The sequence below is a fragment of the Engystomops pustulosus genome, chromosome 5 (assembly GCF_040894005.1).
Source record: "Engystomops pustulosus chromosome 5, aEngPut4.maternal, whole genome shotgun sequence".
Classification (NCBI taxonomy): domain Eukaryota; kingdom Metazoa; phylum Chordata; class Amphibia; order Anura; family Leptodactylidae; genus Engystomops; species Engystomops pustulosus.
The window spans coordinates 212,553,713-212,565,427 of NC_092415.1; the positions used below are offsets into that span (position 1 = coordinate 212,553,713).

General features: G+C 51.0%; 1 protein-coding gene across 1 annotated transcript in view; it reads right to left on the minus strand.

Annotated features, from left to right (window-relative positions):
- Positions 1-9,273, minus strand: part of WNT3A (Wnt family member 3A) — a 107,926-nt gene extending 98,653 nt beyond the window's left edge. The window contains exon 1 of the mRNA XM_072154571.1: positions 8,482-9,273. Within this exon, the coding sequence (XP_072010672.1) occupies positions 8,482-8,552 (71 nt within the window). The 5' untranslated portion in view covers positions 8,553-9,273. The remainder of the gene's footprint in view (positions 1-8,481) is intronic.
- Between the last annotated feature and the right edge of the window lie 2,442 nt (positions 9,274-11,715).

Genomic DNA, 11,715 nt, shown 5'->3' on the forward strand with positions numbered 1-11,715 from the left:
CCTCTCATAGAGCCAGAAGAAGGAACCGAATGGTCAGTGTCTGTAGTAGGACATGAGCTCGAGCACTGGCTGAGGGGGTTCTGTCCATAAACTCTCATAGAACCAACCGAAGGACCCGAATGGTCAATGTCTGTAGTAGGACATGAGCTCAAGATCTGGCTGAGGGGGGGTCTGTCCATAACCTCTCATAGAGCCAGGTGGAGGACCCGAATGGTCAGTGTCTGTAGTAGGAAATGAGCTCGAGCAGTGGATGAGGGGGGTCTGTCCATAACCTCTCATAGAGACAGAAGAAGGACCCGAATGGTCAGTGTCTGTAGTAGGACATGAGCTCAAACTCTGGATGAGGGTGGTCTCTTCATAACCTCTTATAGAGCCAGAAGAAGGACCAGAATGGTCAGTGTCTGTAGTAGGACATGAGCTCGAGCTCTGGCTGAGGGGGGTCTGTCCATAACCTCTCATAGAGACAGAAGAAGGACCCGAATGGTCAGTGTCTGTAGTAGGACATGAGCTCGAGCACAGGATGAGGGGGGTCTGTCCATAACCTCTCATAGAGACAGAAGAAGGACCCGAATGGTCAGTGTCTGTAGTAGGACATGAGCTCGAGCACTGGCTGAGGGGGTCTGTCCATAACCTCTCATAGAGCCAGGTGGAGGACCCGAATGGTCAGTGTCTGTAGTAGGACATGAGCTCGAGCTCTGGCTGAGGGGGGTCTGTCCATAACCTCTCATAGAGACAGAAGAAGGACCCAAATGGTCAGTGTCTGTAGTAGGACATGAGCTCGAGCTCTGGATGAGGGGGGTCTGTTCATAACCTCTTATAGAGCCAGTAGAAGGACCCGAACAGTCAGTGCCTGTAGTAGGACATGAGCTCGAGCACTGGATGAGGGGGGTCTGTCCATAACCTCTCATAGAGACAGAAGAAGGACCCGAATGGTCAGTGTCTGTAGTAGGACATGAGCTCGAGCACTGGCTGAGGGGGGTCTGTCCATAACCTCTCATAGAGCCAGGTGGAGGACCCGAATGGTCAGTGTCTGTAGTAGGACATGAGCTTGAGCTCTGGATGAGGGGGGTCTGTCCATAACCTCTCATAGAGACAGGTGGAGGACCCGAATGGTCAGTGTCTGTAGTAGGACATGAGCTCGAGCACTGGCTGAGGGGGGTCTGTCCATAACCTCTCATAGAGACAGAAGAAGGACCCGAATGGTCATTGTCTGTAGTAGGACATGAGCTCGAGCACTGGATGAGGGGGGTCCGTCCATAACCTCTCATAGAGACAGAAGAAGGACCCAAGTGGTCAGTGTCTGTAGTAGGACATGAGCTCGAGCTCTGGATGAGGGGGGTCTGTTCATAACCTCTTATAGAGCCAGGTGGAGGACCCGAATGGTCAGTGTCTGTAGTAGGACATGAGCTCGAGCTCTGGATGAGGGGGGTCTGTCCATAACCTCTCATAGAGACAGAAGAAGGACCCGAATGGTCAGTGTCTGTAGTAGGACATGAGCTCGGGCACAGGATGAGGGGGGTCTGTCCATAACCTCTCATAGAGACAGAAGAAGGATCCGAATGGTCAGTGCCTTTAGTAGGACATGAGCTCGAGCACTGGCTGAGGGGGGTCTGTCCATAACCTCTCATAGAGCCAGGTGGAGGACCCGAATGGTCAGTGTCTGTAGTAGGACATGAGCTCGAGCACTGGCTTAGGGGGGTCTGTCCATAACCTCTCATAGAGCCAGGTGGAGGACCCGAATGGTCAGTGTCTGTAGTAGGACATGAGCTCGAGCTCTGGCTGAGGGGGGTCTGTCCATAACCTCTCATAGAGACAGAAGAAGGACCCGAATGGTCAGTGTCTGTAGTAGGACATGAGCTCGAGCTCTGGCTGAGGGGGGTCTGTCCATAACCTCTCATAGAGACAGAAGAAGGACCGAATGGTCAGTGTCTGTAGTAGGACATGAGCTCGAGCACTGGCTGAGGGGGGTCTGTCCATAACCTCTCATAGAGCCAGGTGGAGGACCCGAATGGTCAGTGTCTGTAGTAGGACATGAGCTCGAGCACTGGCTGAGGGGGGTCTGTCCATAACCTCTCATAGAGCCAGGTGGAGGACCCGAATGGTCAGTGTCTGTAGTAGGAAATGAGCTCGAGCAGTGGATGAGGGGGGTCTGTCCATAACCTCTCATAGAGACAGAAGAAGGACCCGAATGGTCAGTGTCTGTAGTAGGACATGAGCTCAAACTCTGGATGAGGGTGGTCTCTTCATAACCTCTTATAGAGCCAGAAGAAGGACCAGAATGGTCAGTGTCTGTAGTAGGACATGAGCTCGAGCTCTGGCTGAGGGGGGTCTGTCCATAACCTCTCATAGAGACAGAAGAAGGACCCGAATGGTCAGTGTCTGTAGTAGGACATGAGCTCGAGCACAGGATGAGGGGGGTCTGTCCATAACCTCTCATAGAGACAGAAGAAGGACCCGAATGGTCAGTGTCTGTAGTAGGACATGAGCTCGAGCACTGGCTGAGGGGGTCTGTCCATAACCTCTCATAGAGCCAGGTGGAGGACCCGAATGGTCAGTGTCTGTAGTAGGACATGAGCTCGAGCTCTGGCTGAGGGGGGTCTGTCCATAACCTCTCATAGAGACAGAAGAAGGACCCAAATGGTCAGTGTCTGTAGTAGGACATGAGCTCGAGCTCTGGATGAGGGGGGTCTGTTCATAACCTCTTATAGAGCCAGTAGAAGGACCCGAACAGTCAGTGCCTGTAGTAGGACATGAGCTCGAGCACTGGATGAGGGGGGTCTGTCCATAACCTCTCATAGAGACAGAAGAAGGACCCGAATGGTCAGTGTCTGTAGTAGGACATGAGCTCGAGCACTGGCTGAGGGGGGTCTGTCCATAACCTCTCATAGAGCCAGGTGGAGGACCCGAATGGTCAGTGTCTGTAGTAGGACATGAGCTTGAGCTCTGGATGAGGGGGGTCTGTCCATAACCTCTCATAGAGACAGGTGGAGGACCCGAATGGTCAGTGTCTGTAGTAGGACATGAGCTCGAGCACTGGCTGAGGGGGGTCTGTCCATAACCTCTCATAGAGACAGAAGAAGGACCCGAATGGTCATTGTCTGTAGTAGGACATGAGCTCGAGCACTGGATGAGGGGGGTCCGTCCATAACCTCTCATAGAGACAGAAGAAGGACCCAAGTGGTCAGTGTCTGTAGTAGGACATGAGCTCGAGCTCTGGATGAGGGGGGTCTGTTCATAACCTCTTATAGAGCCAGGTGGAGGACCCGAATGGTCAGTGTCTGTAGTAGGACATGAGCTCGAGCTCTGGATGAGGGGGGTCTGTCCATAACCTCTCATAGAGACAGAAGAAGGACCCGAATGGTCAGTGTCTGTAGTAGGACATGAGCTCGGGCACAGGATGAGGGGGGTCTGTCCATAACCTCTCATAGAGACAGAAGAAGGATCCGAATGGTCAGTGCCTTTAGTAGGACATGAGCTCGAGCACTGGCTGAGGGGGGTCTGTCCATAACCTCTCATAGAGCCAGGTGGAGGACCCGAATGGTCAGTGTCTGTAGTAGGACATGAGCTCGAGCACTGGCTTAGGGGGGTCTGTCCATAACCTCTCATAGAGCCAGGTGGAGGACCCGAATGGTCAGTGTCTGTAGTAGGACATGAGCTCGAGCTCTGGCTGAGGGGGGTCTGTCCATAACCTCTCATAGAGACAGAAGAAGGACCCGAATGGTCAGTGTCTGTAGTAGGACATGAGCTCGAGCTCTGGCTGAGGGGGGTCTGTCCATAACCTCTCATAGAGACAGAAGAAGGACCGAATGGTCAGTGTCTGTAGTAGGACATGAGCTCGAGCACTGGCTGAGGGGGGTCTGTCCATAACCTCTCATAGAGCCAGGTGGAGGACCCGAATGGTCAGTGTCTGTAGTAGGACATGAGCTCGAGCACTGGCTGAGGGGGGTCTGTCCATAACCTCTCATAGAGCCAGGTGGAGGACCCGAATGGTCAGTGTCTGTAGTAGGACATGAGCTCGAGCTCTGGCTGAGGGGGGTCTGTCCATAACCTCTCATAGAGACAGAAGAAGGACCGAATGGTCAGTGTCTGTAGTAGGACATGAGCTCGAGCACTGGCTGAGGGGGGTCTGTCCATAACCTCTCATAGAGCCAGGTGGAGGACCCGAATGGTCAGTGTCTGTAGTAGGACATGAGCTCGAGCACTGGCTTAGGGGGGGTCTGTCCATAACCTCTCATAGAGCCAGGTGGAGGACCCGAATGGTCAGTGTCTGTAGTAGGACATGAGCTCGAGCTCTGGCTGAGGGGGGTCTGTCCATAACCTCTCATAGAGACAGAAGAAGGACCCGAATGGTCAGTGTCTGTAGTAGGACATGAGCTCGAGCTCTGGCTGAGGGGGGTCTGTCCATAACCTCTCATAGAGACAGAAGAAGGACCCGAATGGTCAATGTCTGTAGTAGGACATGAGCTCGAGCTCTGGCTGAGGGGGGTCTGTCCATAACCTCTCATAGAGACAGAAGAAGGACCGAATGGTCAGTGTCTGTAGTAGGACATGAGCTCGAGCACTGGCTTAGGGGGGTCTGTCCATAACCTCTCATAGAGCCAGGTGGAGGACCCGAATGGTCAGTGTCTGTAGTAGGACATGAGCTCGAGCACTAGCTTAGGGGGGGTCTGTCCATAACCTCTCATAGAGCCAGGTGGAGGACCCGAATGGTCAGTGTCTGTAGTAGGACATGAGCTCGAGCTCTGGCTGAGGGGGGTCTGTCCATAACCTCTCATAGAGACAGAAGAAGGACCCGAATGGTCAGTGTCTGTAGTAGGACATGAGCTCGAGCTCTGGCTGAGGGGGGTCTGTCCATAACCTCTCATAGAGACAGAAGAAGGACCGAATGGTCAGTGTCTGTAGTAGGACATGAGCTCGAGCACTGGCTGAGGGGGGTCTGTCCATAAACTCTCATAGAGCCAGGTGGAGGACCCGAATGGTCAGTGTCTGTAGTAGGACATGAGCTCGAGCTCTGGCTGAAGGGGGTCTGTCCATAACCTCTCATAGATCCAGGTGGAGGACCCTACTTATAGTCTAGCTAGGGCTTATCATTATATATTGTTGAGACATATGAAGGGCCCTGTAGCTCGGGGTTAGTCATATGTCATGATGTCTTGTGTGGGGCAGATCTCTCCGTCTTGTAGAGTTGGGTGAAGGACCTTACGGCTCGGGGTTAGTCATATGACATGATGTCTTGTATGGGGCAGATCTCTCCGTCTTGTAGAGTTGGGTTAGGGACCTTACGGCTTGGGGTCATTCATATAACATGATGTCTTGTGTGGGGCAGATCTCTCCGTCTTGTAGAGTCGGGTGAAGGACCTTACAGCTCGGGAATAGCCATATGACATGAGATGGGTTTCTGGCTGATGTGGAGCTGATCTTTCAATCTCTTAGAGTCGGGTGAAGGACCCTGTAGCTCGGGGTTAGTCATATAACTTGAGGTCTTGTGTGGGGCTGATCTTTCCATCTTGTAGAGTTGGGTGAAGGACCTTACAGCTCGGGGATAGTCGTATAACATGATGTCCGCTATGGGGCTGATCTTTCCATCTTGCAGATTCGGGTGAAGGACCCTACAGCTCGGGGTTATTCGTAATGCCTGTGCCGGGGCTGATCATTTCTGGCCATAATTGATAGAACACTCGAGTGCACGTTCTCCAAACATTGACCCCAGTGCAGGGAGCACTGGGTGGTGAGCGCGAGGGGGGTAATTAGTGGAGTATTAGACTTGTTAATTGTAACACAATCTGGATGTTGCTGCTGCGGTGTAAGTCTCCGTCTTGGATCTCCCGCTCTGCAGGCACTTGCCTTGTCAGGCCCCATTAGGTGAATGGTGAGTGTATAATTATAGATGAGGCTTGTGGAGCAGGGAAGATCTTCTGTACAAACATCTCATCACATACCAGTAACCTGCGCCGCTTCCCACAGGTAAATACCTGGTTAGACATATTTCCCTGAAGCTCCTCAGGCAAAGAAAGAGGAGAGGGAGCACCTGCACTTAGTGCTGAGGGGAGGGGTGAGGGGACCCCAAAACACATCACCCTGGGGTTCATGCCTCCAGATGCAGCACGGAGCCCCCCACCTCCCTTGTGGGGACCCTATGTAGCCTCAGCTCTGCCCATTCCTGCAAATAGCAGGGTCACAGCAGGAAACATGGAGAGTGCGCACCCTAAAGGGGTCATTATCTCCATACACAACTATTATACTGCTCCATGCACAAGTGATAACAGATCATCATCAGATAAGAGGTGAACCCCAACACACAACTGTCACAGCTAAAAGTCTCAGAAAACAAAGCAAATACAAATTCACATCCGAGACGTCCAGCAAATCCTGGAGCAGGAGATGAGCCCCACAGCAAATCCAGACACAAACATCAGCAACAGAAAGGATACAAATATATAAAGAAATAACAATCCCATCAATGGCAACAACAATAACAATAATAACAATAATAATAATAACAATAATATTAATAATAATAATAACAATAATAATAATAATAATAATAATAATAATAATAATAATAATAATAATAACAATAATAACAATAACAATAATAACAATAATAATAATAACAATAATAATAATAATAATAATAACAAATCCCATCAATGGCAACAACAACAATCATAACAATAATAATAAAAAAGATACATAATTATTCTAATAACAACAGGAATAATATAAAAAGTAACATATTAATAAATGATTGCAGCCTGTAATGTAATAATGTTATTATAATAATGAGCAGCTCCGTCTATTGGAAACCCGTCCTGTAATTATATAATTATCAGCTGCCTCTACATATACACAGACACTATATATACACTGCCATACATACACAGAGTATATATATATACGGAGTGCTGCTGCCTTCCTTGAATATATTATATATATATATACTGTCCTGCACATACACACGGGGTATATATATACTGTCCTGCACATACACAGAGCATATATATACTGTCCTGCACATACACAGAGTATATATATACTGTCCTGCACATACACACGGGGTATATATATACTGTCCTCCACATACACACGGGGTATATATATACTGTCCTGCACATACACATGGGGTATATATATACTGTTCTGCACATACACACGGGGTATATATATACTGTCCTGCACATACACATGGGGTATATATATACTGTCCTGCACATACACATGGGGTATATATATACTGTCCTGCACATACACATGGGGTATATATATACTGTCCTGCACATACACATGGGGTATATATATACTGTCCTGCACATACACATGGGGTATATATATACTGTTCTGCACATACACATGGGGTATATATATACTGTCCTGCACATACACATGGGGTATATATATACTGTCCTGCACATACACATGGGGTATATATATACTGTCCTGCACATACACATGGGGTATATATATACTGTCCTCCACATACACACGGGGTATATATATACTGTTCTGCACATACACATGGGGTATATATATACTGTTCTGCACATACACATGGGGTATATATATACTGTCCTGCACATACACATGGGGTATATATATACTGTCCTGCACATACACATGGGGTATATATATACTGTCCTGCACATACACATGGGGTATATATATACTGTCCTCCACATACACACGGGGTATATATATACTGTTCTGCACATACACATGGGGTATATATATACTGTTCTGCACATACACATGGGGTATATATATACTGTCCTGCACATACACATGGGGTATATATATACTGTCCTGCACATACACATGGGGTATATATATACTGTCCTGCACATACACACGGGGTATATATATACTGTCCTGCACATACACATGGGGTATATATATACTGTCCTGCACATACACATGGGGTATATATATACTGTCCTGCACATACACATGGGGTATATATATACTGTTCTGCACATACACATGGGGTATATATATACTGTCCTGCACATACACATGGGGTATATATATATACTGTCCTGCACATACACATGGGGTATATATATACTGTCCTCCACATACACATGGGGTATATATATACTGTCCTGCACATACACATGGGGTATATATATACTGTTCTGCACATACACATGGGGTATATATATACTGTCCTGCACATACACATGGGGTATATATATACTGTCCTGCACATACACATGGGGTATATATATATACTGTCCTGCACGTATATAGGCTCAGCTCTAGCTTCAGGCTGTTTAGTCTCGTCTTTCCTGCTTTTATGTTTTTCCCTCACAGCAAAATAGAAAAAAAAAAGTTTTTAAGTTTTTTCCTCTTATTTTCCTGACTGCAAAAGAGCAAATCCCCAGAGCACGTATCATTATCATCCCAGGGAGAGGGGTCTGCACCCCACATACCCCCCGAGGCTGCTGCCCCTCCGCCACCTGTCACACAATCAGGGCCACTTACCACCAGTTTGGGTAGGAGGACAGGACCTCGCGGAGTCCACACAGGAAAAGCAAATATCCAAGTGAGAACATTGTCCAAGAGAAACTCTTCTAAATGGAGAATAAAATAAGATCCAGGGAAGCAGCAGGTAGGTGGGCAGGAGCCGAATCCTCTCCTGTACTGAGAGCTGCAGGTAAGTGGAGCCCGAATCCCCTCCTAAAGTAGTTGCAGGTGATCAGAAGCCCGACTACACTCCTGTAGTATGTGCGGGAACGTGTGTAGGAGCCCGACTACCTTCATGTAGTTGCATGTGGGCGAGAGCTGTGGTGGGTGCTGCAGGTGGGTGGGCAGCAGCTCAGCTTTCCCCCTCTACTGGGTGCTGCAGGTAGGTGGGCAGCCGATCAGATTTCTTCCTGTACTGAGTGCTGCAGGTAGGTGGGCAGCCGATCAGATTTCCTCCTGTACTGGGTGCTGCAGGTAGGTGGGCAGCCGATCAGATTTCCTCCTGTACCGAGTGCTGCAGGTAGGTGGGCAGCCGATCAGATTTCCTCCTGTGCTGGGTGCTGCAGGTAGGTGGGCAGCCGATCAGATTTCCTCCTGTACTGAGTGCTGCAGGTAGGTGGGCAGCCGATCAGATTTCCTCCTGTACTGGGTGCTGCAGGTAGGTGGGCAGCCGATCAGATTTCCTCCTGTACTGGGTGCTGCAGGTAGGTGGGCAGCTGCTCAGATTTTGTCTTGTACTGGAGGTTGGCAGGAACCCGACAATCCTCTGGGTATGAGCCTGTCCTGGGTGCAGGAGGGTAGGTGCTTGTCTCTTCTCTTCTAGTGATAAGGCAGGTCCTCCTCTAGGTGCAGCAGCCGGGCAGGAATCTGGCTCCACCTTGTCCTGGGTGCAGATGCAGTTGGGTGAGAGCCCTTCTCTCCTCCTGTCCTGGGTGCAGATGCAGTTGGGTGAGAGCCCTGCTCTCCTCCTGTCCTGGGTGCAGATGCAGTTGGGTGAGAGCCCTTCTCTCCTCCTGTCCTGGGTGCAGATGCAGTTGGGTGAGAGCCCTGCTCTCCTCCTGTCCTGGGTGCAGATGCAGTTGGGTGAGAGCCCTGCTCTTCTCCTGTCCTGGGTGCAGATGCAGTTGGGTGAGAGCCCTGCTCTTCTCCTGTCCTGGGTGCAGATGCAGTTGGGTGAGGGTCCTGCTCTCCTCCTGTTCTGGGTGCAGATGCAGTTGGGTGAGAGCCCTTCTCTCCTCCTGTCCTGGGTGCAGATGCAGTTGGGTGAGAGCCCTTCTCTCCTCCTGTCCTGGGTGCAGATGCAGTTGGGTGAGAGCCCTTCTCTCCTCCTGTCCTGGGTGCAGATGCAGTTGGGTGAGGGTCCTGCTCTCCTCCTGTCCTGGGTGCAGATGCAGTTGGGTGAGAGCCCTTCTCTCCTCCTGTCCTGGGTGCAGATGCAGTTGGGTGAGAGCCCTGCTCTCCTCCTGTCCTGGGTGCAGATGCAGTTGGGTGAGAGCCCTTCTCTCCTCCTGTCCTGGGTGCAGATGCAGTTGGGTGAGAGCCCTTCTCTCCTCCTGTCCTGGGTGCAGATGCAGTTGGGTGAGAGCCCTTCTCTCCTCCTGTCCTGGGTGCAGATGCAGTTGGGTGAGGGTCCTGCTCTTCTCCTGTCCTGGGTGCAGATGCAGTTGGGTGAGAGCCCTTCTCTCCTCCTGTCCTGGGTGCAGATGCAGTTGGGTGAGAGCCCTGCTCTCCTCCTGTCCTGGGTGCAGATGCAGTTGGGTGAGAGCCCTGCTCTCCTCCTGTCCTGGGTGCAGATGCAGTTGGGTGAGGGTCCTGCTCTCCTCCTGTCCTGGGTGCAGATGCAGTTGGGTGAGGGCCCTGCTCTTCTCCTGTCCTGGGTGCAGATGCAGTTGGGTGAGGGCCCTGCTCTCCTCCTGTCCTGGGTGCAGATGCAGTTGGGTGAGAGCCCTGCTCTCCTCCTGTTCTGGGTGCAGATGCAGTTGGGTGAGAGCCCTGCTCTCCTCCTGTCCTGGGTGCAGATGCAGTTGGGTGAGGGTCCTGCTCTCCTCCTGTCCTGGGTGCAGATGCAGTTGGGTGAGGGCCCTGCTCTCCTCCTGTTCTGGGTGCTACATGTGGTTAGGTTCCTGTACAGGACAGGAGGCTCATGCCTGGTCCTCTCTCTAGTGCTGCAGGAGAGCTGGAGGAAACCCAATCTCTGGTTCTCCTCATGTACTGGGCAAGGGGCAGGATCCAGAGTTCTCCCTTATATCAGGTGCTGAAGTTGGACACAATTCAGGGCTCCCATATACATTAGGTGGCCACAAGTCAGGGGCTTTTCTTCTATTCTGGGCAGATGGGGAGTAACCAGGGCTCCTTCAATTTTAGGAGCTGCAGGTGGGCAGAGATGTTTTTTTCTCCTGTCCTGGGTAGGTGGGCAGTATCTCCTTATCTCAGGTGGCTACAGGTTCCCCTGCTTCAGGCAGCTGGGAAGGATCCAAGGTTCTCTCTAATCTGTGGGACATAGATTCCAGGGGTCTCCCATATCTCAGGGGGCCAAGATCCCGGGTTTTCTCTTATATCAGAAGGTGAGGATCCTGGGTTCTCTCATCTACGGTGGGTAGGTTCCTGGGTTCTCCCTCACCTCGGATCATGGATTCTCCCTTATCTTAGGAGGGCAGGTTCCTGGGTTCTCCCTTATCTTGGATCCAGGGTTCTCCCTTATCTCGGATCCAGGGTTCTCCCTTATCTCGGATCCAGGGCTCTCCCTTATCTCGGATCCAGGGTTCTGCCTTATCTGGGATCCAGGGCTCTCCCTTATCTGGGATCCAGGGTTCTGCCTTATCTGGGATCCAGGGCTCTCCCTTATCTGGGATCGAGGGTTCTCCCTTATCTCGGATCCAGGGCTCTCCCTTATCTGGGATCCAGGGCTCTCCCTTATCTGGGATCGATGGTTCTCCCTTATCTCGGATCCAGGGCTCTCCCTTATCTGGGATCCAGGGTTCTCCCTTATCTCGGATCCAGGGCTCTCCCTTATCTGGGATCCAGGGTTCTCCCTTATCTGGGATCCAGGGCTCTCCCTTATCTGGGATCCAGGGCTCTCCCTTATCTGGGATCCAGGGCTCTCCCTTATCTGGGATCCAGGGCTCTCCCTTATCTGGGATCCAGGGCTCTCCCTTATCTGGGATCCAGGGCTCTCCCTTATCTGGGATCCAGGGCTCTCCCTTATCTGGGATCCAGGGCTCTCCCTTATCTGGGATCCAGGGCTCTCCCTTA